General features: G+C 43.3%; 1 protein-coding gene across 4 annotated transcripts in view; it reads left to right on the top strand.

Annotated features, from left to right (window-relative positions):
* PTPRM (protein tyrosine phosphatase receptor type M) overlaps window positions 1–24,059 on the top strand; it is a 660,428-nt gene that overhangs the window by 510,336 nt on the left and 126,033 nt on the right. For 2 of the 4 annotated variants that reach the window (XM_070361479.1, XM_070361481.1), the window contains exons 15-18: window positions 9,652–9,803; window positions 14,601–14,675; window positions 14,907–14,933; window positions 19,682–19,869. In XM_070361479.1, coding sequence (XP_070217580.1) covers window positions 9,652–9,803; window positions 14,601–14,675; window positions 14,907–14,933; window positions 19,682–19,869 — 442 coding nt within the window. The remainder of the gene's footprint in view (window positions 1–9,651; window positions 9,804–14,600; window positions 14,676–14,906; window positions 14,934–19,681; window positions 19,870–24,059) is intronic. The other 2 variants (XM_070361480.1, XM_070361482.1) reach the window with 1 other exon arrangement.

Here is a 24,059-nt window from a genome sequence, read left to right on the forward strand (position 1 = left end):
AAAAAGATCTTCATGTCCCAGATAATCACAATGGTGTGATCACTCACCTAGAGCCAGACATCCTGGAATATGAAGTCAAGTGGGCCTTAGGAAGCATCACTACAGACAAAGCTAGTGGAGGTGATGGAATTCCAGGTGAGCTATTTCAAATTCTGAAAGATGATGCTGTGAAAGTGCTTCACTCAATATGTCAGCAAATTTGGAAAACTCAGCAGTGGCCACAGGACTGGAAAAGGTCAGTTTTCATTCCAATCCCAAAGAAAGGCAATGCCAAAGAATGCTCAAACTACTGCACAATTGCACTCATCTTACACTCTGGCAAAGTAATGCTCAAAATTCTCCAAGCCAGGCTTCAACAATATGTGAACCATGAACTTCCAGATATTCAAGCTGGTTTTAGAAAAGGCAGAGGAACCAGAGATCAAATTGCCAACATCTGCTGGATCATGGAAAAAGCAAGAGAGTTCCAGAAAAAAACATCTATTTCTGCTTTATTGACTATGCCAAAGCCTTTGACTGTGTGGATCACAACAAACTATGGAAAATTCTTCAAGAGATGGAAATACCAGACCACCTGCCTCCTGAGAAATCTGTATGCAGGTCAAGAAGCAACAGTTAGAACTGGGCATGGAACAACAGACTGGTTCCATATCGGGAAAGGAGTACATCAAAGCTGTATATTGTCATCCTGCTTATTTAACTTCTATGAAGAGTACACCATGAGAAACACTGGACTGGAAGAAGCACAAGCTGGAATCAAGATTGCCAGGAGAAATATCAGTAACCTCAGATACGCAGATGACACCACACTTATGGCAGAAAGTGAAGAAGAACTTAAGAGCCTCTTGATGAAAATGAAAGAGGAGAGTGAAAAAGTTGGCTTAAAACTCAACATTCAGAAAACTAAGATCATGGCATATGGTCCCATCACTTCATGGCAAATAGATGGGAAACAGTGGAAACAGTGACTGACTTTATTCTTTTGGGCTCCAGAATCACTGCAGATTCTGCAATGACTGCAGCCATGAAATTAAAAGACGCTTGATCCTTGGAAGAAAAATTATGACCAACCTAGAGAGCATGTCAAAAAGCAGAGACATTACTTTGCCAACAAAGTCTATCTCATCAAAGCTATGGTTTTTCCAGTAGTCATGTATGGATGTGAGAGTTGGACTGTGAAGAAAGCTGAATGCTGAAGAATTGATGCTTTTGAACTGTGGTGTTGGAGAAGACTCTTGAGAGTCCCTTGGACTGCAAGGAGATCCAACCAGTCCATCCTAAAGGAGATCAACCCTGAGTATTCATTGGAAGGACTGGTGCTAAAGCTGAAACTCCAATACTTTGGCCACCTGATGCGAAGAACTGACTGATTTGAAAAGACCCTGATGCTGGGAAAGATTGAAGGGGGGAGGAGAAGGGGACAACAAAGGATAAGATGGTTGGAAGGCATCACCGACTCAATGGACATGAGTTTGAGTAGGCTCCAGGAGTTGGTGATGGACAGGGAGGCCTAGCATGCTGCGATTCATGGCGTCGCAAAAAGTCGGACACGACTGAGCAACTGAACTGAACTGAACTAATGAAATCAGTCCCCACTTCTCAGTTGCTGGGGAGGAAAGCCATGTCTAAGGTCCTCTCCCAGTCTGCCAGCGGCCACAGCAGCCTATCAGGTCATCTCATCATAACGTCAAGAGGTGAACTCTGAAAAAGACCTAACCAAGATCCAAAGGCTGACTTGTCTCAACGTGAAAGTCTTTTCTTTGTGATTAACACAGGCCATGTGTACTAGTCAGTGAGAACTGGAAGGCAGCTGGGTTGATGATGAGCATCTACAAGACATGGATGTAGTGGTTTCTCAGGGGATGATGCAGTGAGCAGCCTTGTTAGAAGAACAATCCAGGGACTTCCCTGACTATCCTGTGGTTAAGACTTTGCTTTCCAGTGCAGGGGACACAGATTCAATCCCTGGTTGGGGAACTAAGATCCCACATGCCTCGCAGCCAAAAAACCAAAATATAAAACAGTAACAATATTGTAACAAATTCAATAAAGAATTCAAAAATAGTCCACATCAAAAAAAAAAAATCTTTAAAAAAGAACGCTTACCTTGGTTGACAGCTGCAAATCCTAGCTGGTAAGGAAAACCAGCCTTTATTTTCTGTGTCTGAATTTAAGCAACCAATAAAGTTTGCTTAGTGATGCCATTGAGTCTTATGAAGATGGTTTTATCTCAATGCAGGAAACTATGCTGGAGGTCTCAAGTCGTCTGGCCATGTGGTCGTGGGCAACTTAACACCACCATGCCTCAATTTCCCTCTCTCTAAGACTGGGATAATAATAGCAATTTCCTCACTGGTTGTTGTGAGAACTAAGAGTTAACGCATGTAACATCTCTGATTTATCTCAAGTCCTACAGAACTTTCGGTAATTGTTACCCTCATTGTTTTTCTATCAGCTATTGTAGTGATGGTACTTTTGCATTGAAAATATTGATATTTAAAACATAGGACCATTTGTTTCCTTTTCCTTAACATTTTACCTTTAAAAACAATATCATCTGGTAGCCCTCACAGATCCATCTTTGAGGTGACAGCTCCCTATTCATTGAGGTTTATTCAGCTGAATCCGGGCAATTTGGTATAACGTATGCATTCTTTGACTCAACCAATATCTATTTCTTCCCTACTGTGAGGAAAAATTAAATACTTCTTCTCCGTTCCAGCCTCTGCCCCCATCCTTAATTAAGTTGAAGCACACACTTAATTGTAGAATCCAGAACCAGAAAGCCTTTTGCCTTTCCCTTATGTCTATATGCGATCTGCAAATCCTCAAGTTTTGCCTGCCCTGTAGAATTTCAAATGACAGATCATTTTAAAATGAAGACGCCTTTTTTATAACCAAGCATTGACCTTCAGGTCAGTGTTACCAATTTTTGTCTGTCACAGTCTCTGTTGGTGTAACCCAACATGGCAGGGCCTCTAATAGAGATGGACAAGTCAGGCTCTTTGGAGAACCATGTCCTATAACCCTGAGTTGCAATTAACCATGGGTGAGACTAAGGTCTGAACCGAAGTTGACCTTTGTATTCCTTCCCCTTGAATCTGCTCCCATCCTGATCCTCTGAGAAACACCACTCAGTTCAGGTTCAGGGAGGAAACAAGGAGAAGGAAGAGTTATTTCTGTTTTTCCCCCATCCGTGCTACACTTGGGTCTCCTAACTGGTGGCCATTGTCCTGCTACTCTTCTCCCATAGGACATGATGCTGAAGACATCGTTCTTCACCATGTTCTCTTTACCGACTCTGATTCATGCCTGTCACATAGTTAATAACTTGCCAAGGATTTCTCTTCCCTTTCCCTTGCCCTTGTTTCTTGTTTTTATTTTTATGCCAGGAAAGAAATATAAGAGAAATATTTGAATAGAATATTCATGAAGGACCATCCTTTTCATTTGACTTCATCCCACATTTCTTTCCTTCTCTTTTGTTCTAGTTGGGAAATTTAGGGCTATAACTATGTTTTTCCTCCCTCTTAATTTTTTCCCAAGCAGTATTGTAGGGTTTTTTGGGTTTTGTTTTACATTCCCTCCCTTTTATTTTATTTTTTATTTTATTATTATTATTTTACTTTACAATATTGTATTGGTTTTGCCATATATCAACATGAATCTGCCACAGGTGTACACGTCTTCCCCATCCTGAACCCCCCTCCCACCTCCCTCCCCATACCATCCCTCTGGGTCATCCCAGTGCACCAGCCCCAAGCTTCCTGTATCCTGCATTGAACCTGGACTGGCAATTCGTTTCTTATATGATATTATACGTGTTTTAATGCCATTCTCCCAAATCATCCCCCGTCTCCGTCTCCCACAGAGTCCAAAAGACTGTTCTATACATCTGTGTCTCTTTTGCTGTCTCGCATACAGGGTTTTTTGATAGAATTTATTTTTTAGAGCAGTTTTAGGTTTACAGCAAAACCAAGCATAAAGTATAGTGAACCTTTTCAGATTGGTCTCTTTCACTTGGTAATATGCTTTTGCTTCTTTTGTTTTCCATCTATTCTTGAGTGTTGTCTTCTTATCCATTAGAGGCTTTAGCCTATAACTCATAGTTATTTTAAATTCCCAGTCTGATAATTCCACCATCCCTGCCATATGAGCCTTATCCCAGTGGTTCCTCTGTCTCTAAACTGTGTTGTTTGCCTTTTAGTCTGCCTTGTAATTTTTTTACTGATGTCCAGACTTGATGTACCAGGGAAAAGGGATTTCTGCAAATAGGTCTTTAGTCACATGATAGTAAGTTATTGGAGAGGCAAGGAGACCCACAATTGGGTCTCAACCTTTTAGTGAATTTGTGTCCTGAGCTGTGACCTTCACAGGCACTTCAGTAGCCCCCTCCTTGGGTGGACAGGATGGCTGGAAGGGGCTGGGTTTGGATAACTTTCCTTCCCTAGATTGGTTAGGGCTCTGATAAAATCACAACAGGTTAGCCTCTAGGAAAATAATATTCTTGAGGGCAACTATTATAAAAAGCATAGAATGCTTTGAACATATTCAAGTTGGCTACTTTCCTCCTCCTGCTGCTGAAAGCCAGAGGTGATTTTTTTTCCTCCAGTCTTTACTTTGAGAACCAGGTAGGGCTGCTGAAGATAAAATTCAAAAAGGTGTGAGGTCCCCGTTAAGTCTGGACCCTGCTGGAGTTTTTAAGTCTCAGACTGATCCACACTGAGCCTCCAGTAATTCAATTACAGTTTGGGTTTTTCGGCCTCAGTGCTGACTCTCACATAGATTTCTGCTCATGCGTTTCTGCTCTGGTGAGTTGTGATTCTCCATATCTGCATGTTTGTAATTCGAGGGACAGTCATTTGCCCTGTGACATCAATTATCTTACAAGTTAAGTCAAACAATTGTCTGTTCAGCTTTTTCACTTGTTTTTATTACAGAGCAATGACCTCCAAGCTCCTTCATACCCAACAAGAAACCGAAGTCTTCTCCTTAATTTTTTATGCTCCATTGACGTCTATAAGAACATTTTGTTGTTGTTGTTATTACTAAGGTCTTTGAGATTCATGCAATCCAAATTTAGAGATTGGAGGTTTAAATATTTCAGACAAACCATTTCTTAAAAATCAAAATGGAAAATAAATTTACCTGTGTCTTTAGATAAGATCGCAAAGAAAAATTGCCTCCACTTTAGGAGTTTTCCTGCACAAAACACTATTTCATTAAGTTCACAATGTTTTTCTGACAGTTTTAGAAGTTTTCACTTGAGGAAAAAAAAAACAAAACCAGATCTGAAACACAAAGTCCAAAAGAGAAATAGAGAAAAAAAAAAGAGAATAAATTTCAATTTATCCAGTCATTCCCAACCCTCAATTCTAAATCTAACCTTCCTCAACCATCTTAATTATGGAATACAGTGTTTAATTGTACATGAGGAAAAACCAAAAATCCCAAGCAGTGACTCATAATGTCTGTGACCAAGCAAGCTACTTTTGATTAGTAGGTTGTAGATAAACTCTTTTCTAATGCTTTGCTATGACAATTGTTAATTCAACTACTTTTTTTTGTTAATTCCTACTTTTTACAGTGCATAATATTTAGTCATGAGGTGATGGAGTATTCACACCTGAAAGCAATTTGGTGAAAATTATAATGTAACTTGTATGGAAATGTAAATTAATGAAATACCTTGTTAGACAAAGCACATTGTTCTAGAATAAGTACCTTTGGGGTCAAGAGAGATCTGGGGTGTGATTCCAGCTCCTCCACAATTTGGACAGTTTAACTTCTTGAGACTCAGCTTCATCTATAAAATGAGAAGAATAGCTCTTACCAGGTTGAAAAAAGTGAAAGTCAGAGTGTTAGTTGCTCAGTCATGTCCTGCTCTTTGCGATCTCATGGACTTTAGCTTGCCAGGCTCCTCTGTCCATGAAATTCTCCAGGCAAGAATATTGGAGTGGGTTGCCATTTCCTACTCCAGGGGATCTTCCCAACCCAGGGATCGAACCCAGGTCTCCCACATTGCAGGCAGATTATTTACCGTCACTAGAATTAAATGCGGAGAAAGCAATGGCACCCCACTCCAGTACTCTTGCCTGGAGAATACCATGGACGGAGGAGCCTGGTAGGCTGCAGTCCATGGGGTCGCAAAGAGTTGGACACGACTGAGCAAATTCACTTTCACTTTTCACTTTCATGCATTGGAGAAGGAAATGGCAACCCACTCCAGTGTTCTGCCTGGAGAATCCCAGGGATGGGGGAGCCTGGTGGGCTGCCGTCTATGGGGTCGCACAGAGTCGGACACGACTGAAGCGACGCAGCAGCAGCAGCAGCATTAAATGAGAGAGTGCTTACAGAGCAGTGCCACACAGTAGCTGTGCATTGTATGGCGGTTTCCACGCTCTTCCTTTCCAACACAATTAAGTTCCTAAGTGTGTATTAGTGGCGAGCAGAAGTGTCCAAAAACATCTTTCTGTGGACCACATAGTCTTTTTAATTTTTTAATTTGAATTATTTGACAATACTTAAAATTCAGTTCCTATAAAATCTGAATTTGGGGTTTCTCCTGATTTACAACGTCTGGGCCCTCTATGAGGCATCCAGCCTCTGGAGCTGAGTGGCTGTCTCCCCTTCCACTTCTCCAGCACCCACCACTCCTTATCATTTTAGACCTGTTTCACTCCCTTGTGAGGTCTGCCTGGCTCCCAGTGACATCTGTGTCTGTGGTCAAATGGTGAGGTTAATGCAGGAAGGCTTGCTGAGGACGTGGGAGGCGGGTTTTAACAATTCACAGGCACAGAGTGTATGGTTAATGGACATGAGCTTAAAGCTGTGCGTCTCCAGACTGGACCTCTGCTTGGTTTTAGTAGGTTCTCACCAGTCCTTAATGGCCGTCTTTTGTGCTTCAGGAAGATCAGCAGTGGGGTGTGTAGCGCGACCTCACTGAAGTTAGTTCACACACGGGGAGGTAAGAAAGGAGAAAGATCTTTCTGGTACAAGCTTGGCTTTTATTGTTGCACACACACCCCCTCCACCACCTCATCTCACCAGGGGTAAGAAGCACTTTCACTGCCATCTCCTAACCTGAAAGGATTAGAGAAACACAAGAGAAGACAGAGAGGGAGGGAGGTCTGGCAAACTTGACCGTGTCTCTCTTCATAGGCAGAACAGAAGAGAATATTGAGGCAATTATCTGCATAAATCAGCCCGAAGCACATTAAAGAAATTCCAGCAAAAAGGGGACGTTTATGCCTGAATAATGGCACTAATTATCTCCGGCCTCCACTTTAGCGCTCCTGGGGAAACCTGGCTTAAGAGTGCTTTTCCAGTGAGCTGGCAGACTTGGAGGTGGAGAGAAATCGTATTGTCATAACTGCAGCTGTGGACCTGGACTCAGTGCTGCCTCTGCCCAGAACACCTGTTGAGAATATCCAAACCCGCATTCTGCCTCTCAGACTCACTTGATGGTCTGGAGAAAAGGGGGACCCTGGGGAAGACGAGCAGGTTCAGCAAGCTGGCACCTAGAGGAACCATGCCGCTTACTTTGCAAAATCTTTTCAGCTTTTTACTGTAAACGCATAATCTCAAAAATTTTTTTTGAAATATAGTTGACTTACCATGCTTGTTAGTTTCAGGTATACAGCAAAATGATTCAGTTTTATATATATATATATATGAAGATATAAATATACATATTCTTTTTTAGACTTTTCCCATTATAGGTTATTATAAGATACTGACTATAGTTCCATGTGCTATATAGTGGGTCCTTATTGGATACCTGTTTTATATATAATAGTGTGTATATGTAAATCTCAAACTTCTAACTTATCCCTCCCACCTTCCCTTTGATAACCATAGGTTTATTTTCTATATCTGTAAGCCTATGTCTGTCCTACAAATAAGTTCATTTCTATCATTTATATATTCCATGTATAAACTACCCGCTGGACTGTACCCCACCAGGCTCCTTTGTCCATGGAATTCTCCAGGCAAGAATACTGGAGTGGGTTGCCATTCCCTTCTCCAGGGGATCTTCCTGACCCAGGGAGCGAACACAGGTGTCTCACATAGCAGGCATAGTCTACACCATCTGAGCCACCAGGAAATCCCCATATCAGCGATACCATGTGATATTTGTCTTTCTCTGACTGATTTCATTGGTATGATAATCTCTACATCCACCTATGTTGCTGCATAATGGCATTATTTTATTCTTTTTTATGGCTGAGTAATATTCAGATATTGTGTGTGGTGGTAGAAGTTCCCTGGTGGCTCAGATGGTAAAGAATCCACCTGCAATGCAGGAGACCCAGGTTTCAATCCCTGAGTTGGGAAGATCCCCTGGAGAAGGAAAAGGCAACTCACTGCAGTATTCTTGCCTGTAATTATGTATCTCTATTTATCCATTCATCTGTCAGTGGACATGTAGGTTGCCTCCATGTCCTGGCTGTTGTGAATAGTGTTGCTATAAATATGGGGCGTATGTATCTTTTAGAATTGGAATGCATACATCAGCTATATGCCCAGGGGTGGGATTGCTGGATCATATGGTAGCTCTATTTAGATTTTTGAGGAGACTCCATACCATTCTCCACAGTAGCTACACCAATTTATATTCCCATCTTTACAACTTTAACGTTGTCATAGAAGTTATAGATCATTTTCATTTTTCTGTTTAAAAATGTATCTTTTTTCCACAACAACTTTTAGCAATAAAAAAGGGGCAAGTTATTAATGTTCTGCCTTCTAAGTATGAATCAAAAGATTATTATAACTACAGGCAAGAAAGCATTTGGATTATGTGGCATTTGGAAATGAAAATAAAGGTTATCCATATGGTCTGATGTAGTCAATGCCTCACACTGCATTAGTAATCACCGAATATGGGGGTGATTTTGATTATGCGGCTCATTTTAAATGGTGCCGTGTCCTGGGTCAGTCAGAGTCAAGATGATTTACTGGAAATAGCTGCTGTTTTCTTGTGTAAACGCTGCTAAGTGCTTAAGCAGAATTAGAATATTTAGGACATCGTACTTTTGGTTTTACAGTGTTATGGTCTTCTTAAAGCTTCTCGCTTTATACCTTCTTAAGCATCACTAATTCTATTCTTGTCTGTCCTGGATGCATCAAAAACCTCCAGTAGTAAGAGCTATAAAGTGTGTTTTATGCATGTATGTGAATGTCAGTTTCCCTTCGGTTTTATAGCTTTTGTCCTGGTCTCTGTAACTTAAAAGATTATGAGCTTCTGGTGGTTAATGAGAATGATTCAAAGGCCAAGGTTTAACCTTTGTCTCCCAAAGACCTGGAGCTCTCCCTGCCTTCCAAGGCCTTTTTGCATCTCATTCACCAAGGGGCTAGGGGAAGCCCGGGGATTATTCTTCTGCGGACCTGCAGGAAAGCCAACAACTTGCCTTTTCTTTTCCTTCTGGCCCTGCTGACCAGCATTGCTGGAGAACCACTCTGGGTTCATTTGGGGTTAGGTCCATGTCACAGCCATCTGAGGGTCAGAGGGCTGTGTCCCATGCAGGCTCCTGGCAGCCTCCTCCTTTCACGCATGCACTCCAGTGTGAACACCATTGGTTCCAATCGTCGGTCAGGGCACATGGTCCATCCTTGCGTGTGTCTACATAATGAACTCTCTGTCCCAAGGAAACTGGCCCAGAAGCGGAAGGAGACAATGAGCAGCACACGGCAGGAGATGACGGTGATGGTGAGCTCCATGGACAAGAGCTATGCCGAGCAGGGTACCAGCTGCGATGAGGCCTTCTCCTTCATGGACACGCACAACCTCAACGGGAGATGTGAGTGGGCGCCCTTCCCGCCTTCGGGGCACCTCTGGGGTCCGGGGGTTAGGAAACAAAACCTCCCTAGACAATCCTTAGGCCCTGTTGATTTCGCCAGTCCCTTCAGATGATGCTGGACACATCCCCATGTGCCACGGCGGCTTAGGAACGATGCTGCGGGAGGGGGGAACGGGACCAGGTCAGAGCACAGGCAACCACGGCCACGTGTCTGTAAAGACCTGAGAGCTCTGACACCAAGGCGGCCCTCCCCGCCCACAGAAGCACCTGCTTCCCACCCTCCCTGCTGTTCCTCAGCTCCTGTTTGTGAGCGAGCCAGGTGTGGAACCACACGGGGGAAGCCTGTTATAAAACAGCTCACTAAATGGCAGTAACAAGCTAATTGTTTATTTGTTTAGCTGACACGTTCTGCCTTTATTACAGGGCTATTAGTGGCAATTAATAAGTTAAACTGTATTTCCACTTCAGAAGGCTTACGTCTCACACCAGGTGGGTAAAGGGAACTCAGCTAACACCTTCCCGTGCTACCACCTGCCATCCAGGTACAGGGCACTATTTTAGGAAGCTAACAATGACAAGGATTGTTGGAAATACAGACAGTATTTCTGGCCTCAGCCCCTGGTGATCTTTTTGGGGACCTAGATAAATCCACAAGCTGTGCCTGATGATGTGGTTCCCAGCCCTGCTGGGTTCAAGGTCAGAGGTCTCCTCATTTCATGAAATCCATGCCCAAAGGCTGCTGCTGACCCTGGCTGCATTAAATCAGGATGCTGAACAACAATGGGATGGATTAAGGGGAGCTGTCACCAACAGTAATAAAAATACAGGCGGGGGCTTGGCGCAGACCCTCAGCCTCCGCTGGAAGAGGGCTGATCCCAGTGCAGTGCTCACGCCTGTCCTGACCACCCTCCTGGGGTGTTCCGATCAGCATCTCCGCCAGCGCCCTCCCCACATCACACACAATGTGGTTTCTTCTTCTCCGTCTCCTCTCACACCTGCCTTTCCCCCCCACATTCAGCAAAGCTTCATAGAAAGGCCTGCTTTTTTCTTTCCACAGTGGCTACGCTTGTCCACCTTGTGCCAGTTAGAGGTCCTACATTTATTTATCCACCTGCAACCCCCACTCTCTGGCATGGGACTTCAACACACGCCGCTCTCACCTGGGCGGGTGGGACGCACTCCTCATCCGTGGTCACTGTCCTTTGCCCTTTTGTGTTATTTTCAGTGTAGGTGGCAGAATCTGGGGTACTTAAGTGAAAGTGAAAGTGAAGTCGCTCAGTCGTGTCCGACTCTTAGCGACCCCATGGACTACAGCCTACCAGGCTCCTCCATCCATGGGATTTTCCAGGCAAGAGTACTGGAGTGGGGTGCCATTGCCTTCTCTGCTGGGGTACTTAGGTTTACCACAAATTCCTTCCTTAGGTTCACCACAAATTCCTTCCTTTTTTGGAGACTTTTCTCTGCTTTTTTGTAGCAAATACTATCTTTTTCATTTCGAAAGTATGTAATGCATTTCACTGCCAAAGTAAAGCAACTGAGGATGCATTTGTTGGGTGGGAGGGTTGAGGGGAGAAGTCCTTCCCACTACAGACAAGATGAGAATTTGTGTTGGGGGGTAACAGAAGATGAGATGGTTGGATGGCATCTCAATGAACTCAATGGACATGAGTTTGAGCAAGCTCCAGGAGAAAGTGAAGGACAGGGAAGCCTGGTGCGCTGTAGTCCATGGAGTTGCAAAGAGTCAGATAGGACTGAACGACTGAACAAGTTATTTCTTGAACATCGGTGTGGAGGGACTGTTCGGATACACGTCCTCTCTTTCCAGGATCACCTGTTTATGTTCCAAATCTTCTGTGTCATGGTGAAATTGCTCACAAATAAATTTACCTGGGCTTACTTACCCAAAGAGCAGAAACCTACGTTAAGAGTTTCTAGGCTTTGGAAGTTTGAGCAATAGAAGGTATTTGCCTCTGGGTAGGGTATTTAGTTTGGCATTGCCTTTTTTAAAAATGAATGTATCTGTGGGAATCCAAAACTGCTCCTATCGAGAGGGCTGCTGCAGACTTGGGGGCAGCTTGGGGCTTGCTGGCCATGAGGGATTACTTGTTTCTCCCATCAGTGCAGCCAGTGGAGGAGATACAGGAAGAAGCTTTTTTTTCCCCACTCTCTGAGCAATGGGTGGGTCTCATGGAATCCCATCCACAGGGACCCTAATGGTAAACTCCATCATCACCACATTCTCTTAACGCCTTTAACGTGTGCTGTGCGTGCATGTGTGCTGCATCACTTCAGTCCAACTCTTTGCGACCCCATAGACTGTAGCCCGCCAGGCTTCTCAGTCCATGGAATTCTCCAGGCAAGAATACTGGAGTGGGTTGCCATTCCCTTCTCCAGGGGATCTTCTCCACCAAGGGATCAAACCAGTATCTCCTGTGGCTCCAGCATTGCAGGCAGATTTTTTACCACTGAGCCACCGGGGAAGCCCAATGCCTTTGTTGCATAAGAACAATTACTGGAGGAGGAAACTTTCAGGAAATGTACTCATTGGACCACTAGACTTCTAGCCTTAAACCACTGCAAGCCTGGGCAGGTTTGAGATCTTTCAGGGTTGGGAGGTGAGTACCTTTTAGGAATGAGACAGTGAGAAAACTGAGGTTGGAGAATTTAAAAATAAGTCTGAGCACATTTATAACAGTGTGGAATAATCTGTCCACCAAAGCAAACAGGAGATGTGCAGAAAGCAAGGGGGAAGTAGTTAGGGAGAGTGGGGGTGGGTTTAATCTTTATACAAAGAAGTTTCTAAATACATTTTTTAAAGGTGAAAATAGACATAGTTATTTTGTATCTGCACATTGTATTTTGCACATTTTTACGAAACAAATACAAATGTCAGCAGGTAACAGGCATTTTACTTCCTGACCCTGGCATGTTACTCAGGGATTTTTGTCCTTATTTTTATCAGTCATTCTCTTTTTTTTTCCTGGAGATTTATCATAAACATGCATCATAAATGTGACACTTCTCTATTTTAGCAAAGTATAAATGACAGGCAGCCTAGTTTCCAGTTTTGTCATTTACTAATTCGGTACTTTTAAAACATAAACACAGGAAAAACCATTGTCTGAAAGGGAACTACTCCAAGAGAATGAAAACGTATCAGCGTGTCATCAGAATAAAGATAAGATGCAGTCACCACAGGGACTTGGTTGGTAGTGGCCCATTTAACACCTGTTTAAGTGGCATTAAGGGATTCCCCAATGGCTCAGCAGGTAAAGAAACTGCCTACCAATGCAGAAGATGCGGGTTCAGTCCCTGGGTGGGGAAGATCCCCTGGAGTAGGAAATGGCAACCCACTCCAGTATTCTCGCCTGAAAAATCCCATGGACAGGGGAACCTGGCAGGCTACATACAGTCCATGGGGTCACAAGAGTCAGACATGCCTGAGCACACACACAAGTGGTATTAATTAGTGTTCTGATCAGGATGTCAGCATCAAATAAGCCATGTAACTACATTGGAGGAATTAAAGTTTAGACTTACATCAACCAGCCTGTGCACTTAAGCACATTCAAATCATTTATCCTTATGCTTTAATGAAATTAAAGTGTTTTTAAAGCACTAATCAATTAAGATGTTGAAGAGAGTTAAACTACTTTAAGAATAGGAAATATCCACTTTCAATGGGATCAGATAAATTGGATGGGGTTGGCTTTACCTCTTAATAACAGTGGAAAGAGAAGGTGTAAATAGTTAAAGCTTGAGTGTTTCAGAGGAAGATTTCAAAGGAAAATAAGCAGGTTTTTAAGAATTTAAGGCCTAATAGGCCAACATGTAGGCATGCAGCTTTCATGTTAAAAATAACACATATGGAACATCTTTATTTTTCATAAAATAGAATATTGTGAAATGTTCTCTCAGTGTCTACAATAGGAGAAAGGTGAGGATTTAGAAAATTGCAAAAACATTGACATTTGGAACATTCTCCAAAAGCCATGTGTAGACACATTCTCATCCTCTTAGTTGTAAATAATCAGCTGAGCATTTGGTAAAATTCTACAAGCAAAGTGAAAAAAGTGAAAGTGTTCATTGCTTGAGTTCTGTCCGACTCTTTGTGGCCCCATGGACTGCAGCCCACCAGGCTCCTCTGTCCATGGAGTTCTCCAGGCAAGAATTCTGAAGTGGGTTGCCATTCTCTTCATCAGGGGATCTTTCCAACTCAGGGATCCATCCTCGGTCTCCTGCACTGCAGGCGGATCCTTTACCAGTGTGAGCCACTAGGGAAACCCCCTACAAGCAAAGGCTAGGAGTCAAAAGGGAGAGTAATGAATTTCTGCATCCAGAAAGGGGCTGTGGTTGTGGGTATTTTCCTTCATTTGTGGGGTCAGAAAATCTTTTAAGTGATGAAAGGGTACGTGTCCTCTAAAGTAGGTGTCCCCAACCTCCAGGATGATGATCTGAGGTGGAGCTGATGTAATAATAGTAGAAATGAAGTGCACAACAAATCCAATGTGCTTGAATCATCCCCAAACCATCCCTCCCACCCCCAGTCCATGATAGAATTACCTTTCACGAAACCAGTCCCTGGGGCCAAAAAGGTTGGGGACCGCTGCTCTAAAGCACAAGTAAGTCCGCAGGGCAGGTGGAGAGGGACAATATCCATCACAGAGACGCAGGTGAACCTCTGATGTTTCTGTGGTCCACAGTCCACCCAGCCCAGTTTCCCATGCGTGACCTCAGGGCCGTACTTTCAGGTATTGCCTCTCTGCCCCCGCTGACATGCCTGTCTCTCATTTACAGCTGTGTCTTCACCATCGTCCTTCACCATGAAAACCAACACCCTGAGCACATCGGTGCCCAACTCCTATTACCCAGGTAACAGATCTTTCTGCTGTTGCATCTCTTCATCACCCCGAGCACTCAGAGTCACCCAGGGCTCACTTTGCTGCCCAAGATGCTTGAGGAGCTTACTGTGTTTGATGTGCTGTAACCCGATGCTTTCTGTGGCTTCTACGGGAAGACTGGGAGGGGGGGCCTTTCATCAATCATTCACTGTTCTCTCTCTTTTTACTTTCTCTGCATTGACCTGCTTACGGTGTATGACAGACCCATTTGTGCCAACTGCAATTTTAGGTGAGAACATTTCCCTTTATCACAGTTCATTACAGGAGTAATTTCGAAAGTCAGTGGCCGCTCTATAGGAGACGGGAGTTTGATGCAGGAGTTGTAACCAGGACAGCGGGTGGTGGCTGGTCTGGAGGGGCGGGGATGGGCGCATAACAAAAAGACTTTCTCCAAACAGTCCCCATTGATAAGAAGGGTTTGCTGCGTGTGTTCTGGGAATGATTCCGAAAGGTTCCAATGAGTGAACCCAGCTCTAGCATTCTCCTTTGCCAGGTTCAGACTTTGCAGTCAGTTTTGATCCCAAGGAAAAATCACAGCATGTCCAAACTCAGCTATAAGACCTGAAGTCTGTCCAGTGTGACAGCCATAAATGTGGAAATAGCTCATTATTATTGTCACTTACTGCTGAGCACTAAAAACAGCTGTTTCAAAAATAGCATTTTTCTAATTATGCCAAACATTATGCAAAAAAAAATAATCACAGTAGAGTTTAGGCCCCCTGCCCCTCCTCGGAGCCACCCAGGGCACCCCCAGCGTTTCCAAGTGTCTGTCACGCAGTGGGATTTCAGAGGAGCCGATGGTCTCAACAGCAGAATGACAAGGTGACACTTTATAATCACATGGTTTACGAGGTGTAGGATGTCACTGGAAATGAAATAAAATGTTAGCCCCTTCGGGCAGAATGCAATGAAAGTAGGAAGTGTTCCCAGTGGGAGATAAAGAAAAAAATCCCATTTGTCCAAATACAAGGAGGGGGAGGAGAAATGGTGTTACCTAGCCGTGATGGACCCAAACAAGCATGAGCCGCTGTTGTCTTTGAGACCATAACCGGTGTACCAGGCTGCTTTCTGCCTATCACTAACCTTCCCAAGAAGGAGCACCATACGGATGACTTCCAGGTGCACAACCATCCATCGTAGACAGGGCTCCAGCCTCCGCTGTGCCAGGCCTGCTTCCTAGTTCTCCATGCTCAGTCACTCAGTTGTGTCCGACTCTTTGTGACCCCATGGACTGCAGCCCTCCAGGCTCCTCTGTCCCTGGGATTTTCCCAGCAAGACTACTGGAGTGGATTGCCATTTCCTTCTTCATAACTCTCCTATCCAGGGTTTATATCTTGGCAACATAATTTTTCCCCCTGTGCTTCTCTTTCTCTTAAGTTGTTACGATTTTTATGTAGAGAGTGTATTTTTTTCCCCCGTATGATGTTTTCTGGGCTTGATTAAGCCAGTTTGTTGCCTGAGGGAAAAAAAAGAACTCAGACAGAAGGTGAAGAGTAGACTAAACCAGAATTTTTTTTGTCTGCGTTGTTTTGAGGGCTAATAAGCAAACCCCACTAATGCCAGCACCTTTGACTAGCGACAGTAAGGGAAAGAAAGCTGCGTTTTTAGCCTTTTCGTGAGTGAGGGGCTAATCGTAGGCACCCGAACAATGCAATCTATATGCAGATGACATTTGCAGAATCTCTTGATAAGCAAAGATTTGCAATTTCTTTGTGTGGCTGGCATTCATTCCTCGATTCCTCTGGTAGATGTTCTGACCTTGGGGGAGCTGTGAGGGGGTAGGGCTGAGATGCACATTATCAGAGGCAAGACAATGTTCAGATTTCACAGCAGGATTTAGATAAGCTTATTAAACAAATGCCATCTTTTAAAGTCGGGGCTTTGTTATTACAAACACTAATGACATCTTTTAAAGTTGGTTAGGCTTCTTTACAGGGAAAGAGTCACTGGAACAGATGATTCAAATAGAAAAAAAAAAAAAAAAATACACATTGGGAAAAATAAGTCAGCCAGATCAACAAGTAGCTGTTTACCGTGTTGAACTGGTACCAACATGCCAGTGTGTCAAACAGCAGTGCTTGGGCACTGTCCGTTCCCCATTACTGGGTGCAAAGGTGAATCTGTGTGTCATGTAGGTTATCACTTGAAACCATGCAAAGAAATTAAGCTGTGCATCTACTCTGGCACTTTGGGGGAATAGTGGTATTATAATTTGCAGGAAGGCATGTTTTGTTGTGACTCAGAGCTTGGCACAATTAAATCCTCTAGTGCTTTTTATTCACACAAGCTAAGGTGCTCAGCCCTAATATATAAAGCTTTAGTATGCCTTTGTATCATTTTCTTGCAAAACGTAGATAGATGATAGATAAGTAGGTAGGTAGATAAGTCGGACCTCTCCCTACCTCAAAAACAGCATTTGTTTGGAGATTTTTCTAGCTGGCTCATTGAAAATTCTAGAAAGTTTACAAGAGAATGTAGGTAGAATGAGTTCTCAATTCTTTGAAAACCATCAGAAATGTTAGTTAGAAACTTTATTTCTGATTTCCTCTTACACATAATTTTTAATTTAAAACGTATAGGTGTGTTATTTTTAACAACTATAGGAAGTTAGGGACAAATGATATATTTTATCTGTAATCATTCTTTTTGAAGAAGGCAGAGGTAACTGATGAATCACTCATTTTGGTGGAATCGAGATTTTCTGCTGGTGTGGGTGACCTGATTTCAGAACAGATATCACACCAGAAACCTTCTATTTCCCTGTCAGTATCTATGTACTTGATAATAATATTCTCATTTTAGATGTTCTGGGTCGTGTGTAGATCCTCTGAGACATGTCCACGTAGTAGTGAGATCACACTGTCCTGATGCAGTGTGAGTGACACATACAAGGTGACACTGGTGGCCACTCTGTAGACCTAAAACTTCAAGAATGCCTCACCTTGGGGTCTCAGCACTGCCTGGTTGCCAGTGGATCTATGTGAAAGACTCACATGATTCATTTAAGAGAGGTTAGAACAGAAGGTCCATCCACAGTGGAGGTCATTTAATTATATTCATCCCAAAAGGTACAAAACTGAGAGAATGAGAGGCACGGGGGGAAACTAATTAATGTTCCATTTATTTGAGTATAAAGAGCAAAGCTTCCTGCTGGAGCAGCTGAAAGCTCCAGGGATTCAGGGCTTTAGGAGGGAGACTAGCGCCCCTTTGTGAACTTGGCGGTTGCCAATGAACAAATCTGATGTGAAAATGTCCTGGTTTATTTGCGACTATTCTAAGAGATGGGAACAAATAAATTTCTAAATCTCAAAGCAAATCCAAATGGAAAAAGATCATAAAATCAACTGACCACCTTTTTTATTTCGTCTTTGTGTCTGTAGCCACCTTGTAGTGATCAGGTGCCATTTCAGCAGCAGCGCATAGCTACACACCTGTGTGCCACCCTTCATGCCATGCCTCCCGGGGGCTTTGCGATGCAGATAGAAGGTCCCAAACCCAGGCCCAGCTCACCAAGTGCCCTTGAACTAAATTTCCCTGGGAGCTGAACTTCTCAGTTTAAACAGACAAAAACCCGCAGCTGAATTCTCTATTGATAAACAATCTGGTCATTTTCTTTTTAATTGAACACATCTTTTCTTATATGTTTTCACTCTTTATGCCTGAAACCAGTTTCAATTTAATGTTCTCATTTTAAGTGACTTTCTCATTATATTTTGATGTGTCATACCCTGAATCAAAATGGCTAAAGAGATTCAGCATTGTAATGAGTTAACCTGTAAAATGTGGAACTCTTAACCTAATAACATCGTCCTGCCTAAGACATTTTTTAATAGCTACAATTTCTGCAATTCATTATTCTAATTTACTAGGAGCCTTCCATTAAAATATAGCCTCTTAAGGCTTATTTGACCAAATTCTGACATTAATTTCATAGTACAATTTGGTTGACTTGTTCAAGAAATTTAAGTGAGAAAATGTGTCGAGTACAACTAAGACTTATTTAGTCATTACTTGGTTCATAGGGGATGAAAAGCAATTATGATACTATTTTAACCTCCTAATGTTATTGAGTGCTTAAATTAAGCACCTTCATCCTTATGTGATGGGAGAAATGAGGCTTTGCCCTCTGACCACCTATGAATAGAAAACTGTAAAATTAAAGCACAAAATAAAAAATACCTGTACTTATTCACGTAGTATTATTGCTTATGCCCTGTTTCCTTTTTCTCCTCCTCTTTTCTCCTGATATGTATCTTCTTAAAAGTGCCTATAAATGGTAAGTTCCCCCATGCACCCACCCCATGGAGAAGGTGTGGAGGGAATGGGGGTGTGTGTCTTATCTGTAGATCCAGACAAAGCCAGCTGGTTCCGCTGTGCGTTGGCCTGCATGTTCGCTCTCATAGAACATCCCATGAGTGCTGTGTCCATTCACCGTCTTTCCAGCTTTGTGATCCTGGAGCATGCAAAGTGACTCATCCAACCCAATTCCTTTCTTCCCCCCACCCCATTCATCTTGGATCTCATGTATCAAGTTCACGTTTTCATCGCTAGCTTTATAAGCCAACCCATTCTGTGCACTTTTTCTTTGCTCACAGAACATTTGTACTTCGTTGATTTCCATCTTCATACAAACTAGTTCATGAATCTTCAGAGGACAACAAGACTGGTTTGGAACCAGGCCTTGACGAAGTTTCAGAGCGAAACTTCGGTGAACTTTAGCGCCTGAAGGCTAAAGGATTCTTACGGATCAGCTTTGTGAAAACTAGAGATCGTTTGGACTGCTTTGTAAAAACAGATTCCTGCCTCATCCCCACCAGTACCGCCAACCCCATTTAAACCTGTAGACATTTAACTTTTCTTTTTTGCTGAATCATCGCGGGGATTGTGGCAGCTGTAGGTTGAGGGGATATCAGATTCTCAGCAACCCCGGCATAGCCACTGGTTCCCCTCACTTTCCCCATGACCTTCTTTTCCCAGACGAGACACACACGATGGCCAGCGACACCAGCAGCCTGGTGCAGCCGCACACGTACAAGAAGCGCGAGCCGGCCGACGTGCCCTACCAGACTGGACAGCTGCACCCCGCCATCCGGGTGGCTGACCTGCTCCAGCACATCACGCAGATGAAGTGTGCCGAGGGCTATGGCTTCAAGGAGGAGTATGAGGTGAGCACACACCCCGCCTGCACCCAGGCTCCCCTCTGCCTCCTTGGGCTAGGAGCCAGGGGCTGTGCATCCATCTCCCCCCTGCCAGGGCGCCCATGAGACGGGTGGGGAAGGATCAGCTGTTTCAACCCTGGATCCGTTTCCATCTGCCGGTGAGACTTGGGAAGCTGGCCTACTTTAAATGGAAAAAGGAGGACTACTTCTTCACCTCTTTCCTTATTCCGCACAAATACGCCTTGAAAACAGAAGCCTGCAGGCTCTCATCCCCCTTCCTCATACCTTTCCAGGTTTTTCCTGTAATGAAGTCTGATGTTAAAGTCCAGGAATTTTGAGTGTTAGCTCAGAAAGAAGCTGTCCAGCTAGAGCAGAGCCATTGTAGGCCAGCCAGTGATGTCTTGTGCTGGAGATAAGATGAAAGTAGAGGGGCCAGCTAGGGTCATGGAGTGACAGCTGTCACTGCCCCGCCAGCTCAGTGAGCAGGTCACTGTCCTGGGACCCAGTGTGGGCAGCCCTTGAGGGCCTTTCAGGAGCAGTGGTTTATACTCTGACACCATATGAACAGAGTAGGCTTTACCCCTTTCACAGCCTCTGTCCTTAGCCAATTCTATTGGAAAGTCTTTGTCGAACTGGAGAGAATTAATTGACTGGATGAAGACTGGTTCAGAAGAGCACAGCGTCAGTGTCAGTGTGTGTATGTGTGTGTCTGTGTGTGAGTTTGTGAACTGGGTGAAGGAGGAGGCTTGGATTTCTCTGTTACCTTATTAAATAAAATGAGTTCACAGTCATTGGTGAAGATAAAGTAGCAGTGTGCTTATAGTAAAAATAGGATTATACAACCATGTGGCTTTTTAAATCAGAGGTGTTTCCGTACTTTGTCTACCTGGCTAGCTCCAAGTTGGAAAACATCATGTCTGAAATTAGAGTATTTTTAAAATCAGTGTCTACCACCTCCCTGTACTTCAAGGTTCAAACTCTGCTTCTTTCTCCTCTTGGGCGTCCCTCATACCGCAATTTTAGCAGTACAGATGCTGTACTGTTCGGTTTAACTGTCAAGGACTCATTGCAGCAGTCAGAGCCCCACCACTGCTCTGCTTCTTTTAAGACCGGGTCTTTGACTTTCCTCGTGGTCCAGTGATTAAGACTGTGCGTTTCCAGTGCAGGGAGCATGGGTTTTATCCTTGGTTGGGGAACTAAGATCCCACATGACACCCAGCACAGCCAAAAAATTTTTAAAAAGAAGAGCAGATCTTTGTCCACCTCAAGCAAATGCACAGACACACTTTCTTCTGTTAACGCATGTGTCTCACATGTTGCCAGTGACCTCAAATCAAAAGTCTGCAAAACCAAGGACAGAAACTTGGACCAGGCCCTCATAGCTTAGTTTAAAATATGTCCAGATGAAAGTCAATAAAATATGTCCAGATGAAGTTCTGCATTTTAGCCATGCTGAAATTCTGAGGTTTACCTTCTGTGATTTAATTTATAATTCAGTGAAATTGACTGCCTTTGCATATTTCCTCCTGCACTTTAAAAGGCTGGCTTAGGAATTAATAGGATTAAGACCAAGACTTCCAAAAGCATTAATATTTTATGAAAGACAAAATTAGGTTATTGAGAAAATATAAGCCTAATGAATAGAGATGACGTCTTTAGTTCTCTCCAGTCTTCCGAATGCAGATATTGCTCTAAAGTTTATTAACGATGTTAATGTCAAAGAGATTAGTTATAGGCTCAAATAACAATTTATGAAATAACCTGAGTCCAATTTTTCACAGACTATTTTAAAATACCTACCTTAGGACTTCCAATAGCACACCATAGATGATGCATATTTGAAAATAAGAAGAAAATTATTTCATTTTCAGATATCCTTATCCTGAATAAATATGATTTATAAGTGCAAACTGAAACAGTGTATAATTTTTAAGCATGTTATAGTTTAATGATTCAATAAGAGTCGTCATACTCTGAAATAAAATGTTTTAGTAATTACATTTCAAAAACCTCTTTTTCCCATGCTAGCTATTCAGTGGATCAGAGGGGACTGTTCGTTTTTTTTTTTTTCATTTATTTTATTGAAGTATAGTTGATTTACAATGTTGTGTTAGTTTCTGCTGTACAGCAAATTGATTCCATTATGCATATACATATACATATATTCTTTTCCATTATGGTTTATTACAGGATATTGAGTATAGTTTCCTGTATAGTAGGATCCTATATAGTAGGATCTCATTGTTTATCCATCCTGTATATAACAATTTGCATCTATTAATCCCAAACTCCCAATGCAACCCTCCCCCAGCCCCCTTCCCCTTGGCAGCCACAAGTCTGTTCTGTACATCTGTTTTGTATATGTGTTCATTTGTGTCATATTTTAGATCCACATGTAAGTGATATCATATATTTGTCTTTCTCTGACTTACTTTGCGGAGTATGATCATCTCTAGGTTCATCCATGTTGCTGCAAATGGCATTATTTCATCTTTTTTATGGCTTAGTAATATTCCACTATATATATGTGGATTACATCTGCTTTATCCATTCATCTGGTAATGGACATTTAGGCTGCTTCTGTGCCTTAGCTGTTATAAATGGTGCTGCTGTGAACACTGGGGTGCGTGTTTCTTTTTGAATTATAGTTTTGTCTGGGTATGTGCCCAGGAATGGGATTGATGAATCATATGGCAACTCTGTTTTTAGTTTCTTGAGGAACCTTTATACTATTTTCCATAGTGGCTGCACCACTTACATTCCCACCCACAGGGGAGAAGAGTTCCCTTTTCTCCATATCCAGAGAGGCCTGTTTAAAATGAATATATACAGGTATGCTATCGTCACATTATATGCCCTCAAGCTATACAATGTTACATGTCAATTATATCTCACTAAAGCTGAGGGAGAAAGTAAAAACTTTTCAGTGACAAAACCATTATCAGCTTTCTTTTTTAAAAAGAAAGGAAAAAAACGCAAAGAGAATATGTACCAGAGAGGTAAGCAGGAGTACATGGGAACGGGCTCTTGGAAGAAAGACGAGGTGGGAAGTTCTGTTAGGAAGGTTCCCGGTGCTCGGGAATCTTCAGGTTACTAAGTGCTCACTCCTGGGGGCAGGGAGTGGATGTCGGGGGAGGACTGTGGTGGGACAGAGTCACCGGGACGTGATGAGTAATGCGCACCGGGGCAGACCTGCAGAGTGGCCTCAGGGAGAAGGAGGTGCCTGCTCTGTGTCTCACCTCCATCCCCAAATCTGGGCAAGGATGGCTTGTTCCTTGAAGGATGATTTGGAGTGGGTCTGGAGAAGTGAAAGAGCACGATTCCAGGTAGACATGGAAGCCAGAGAACCTGAGCAGTCAGGGCTCTGTGAGTCCCTCCCAGAAGCTCGGACATTATTCTGGCTGCCACGGGAAGAGAAAGAGGTTCAGGTAACGCGTACATCTCATTCTCATCTGTACTTGGATGGAGTTCTGTTCATACAAACAGCTTAATTTTTAAATGCTGTCGTACAAGGCCCACAGGCACAGCTTGAAAGATAATAATCCACACCCCAAAAGTGAAGGGGAGATGGGAAATGTATTTACTGTAAAAGTGTAACAGCAACTGCATCCCTCTCTCCCCATTCAGAAAGCAAAGTGATGTGAAAGTCAATCAGTCGTGTCTGACTCTTTGCAACTCCATGGACAGTAACCCACCAGGCTCCTCTGTCCATGGGATTCTCCAGGCAAGAATACTGTAGTGGGCTGCCACGCCTTCTTCCAGGGCCTCATCCCAATCTAGGGAGTGAACCTGTATCTCCTGCACTGCAGGCAGATTCTTTACCATCTGAGCCACCAGGGAAGACTGCAGTGTGAAAGCTTGGCTTCCACATTTGTCCTAGCCATGAGTTACTCCAGTGTCGAAACATTTCTAGGGGAGGAATGTCAAGAAAGCCTCAGGTTGCCCCCATGACTCAGTACCATCACCCAGCCAGTGGGTTTCCTTCAATTCAGATGTCAAAAAACACCAGCCTCATAAACTGTAAAATAATTGTGAAACAGTGAGTGTCTCTCCGTTGACACTGTCTGAACCAATTCATCTTTATCTTTTCCAAGAAAGAACTGTCTGAAAACTGGCCTCAACCCTGGAAGGGTTCATTACCACTCGAGGAGCCGACACAGAAGTGTGTCCAAACCGTAGGGAAGACGTGGTGGGGA

This window comes from Bos mutus, chromosome 24 (genome assembly GCF_027580195.1).
Source record: "Bos mutus isolate GX-2022 chromosome 24, NWIPB_WYAK_1.1, whole genome shotgun sequence".
NCBI lineage: Eukaryota > Metazoa > Chordata > Mammalia > Artiodactyla > Bovidae > Bos > Bos mutus.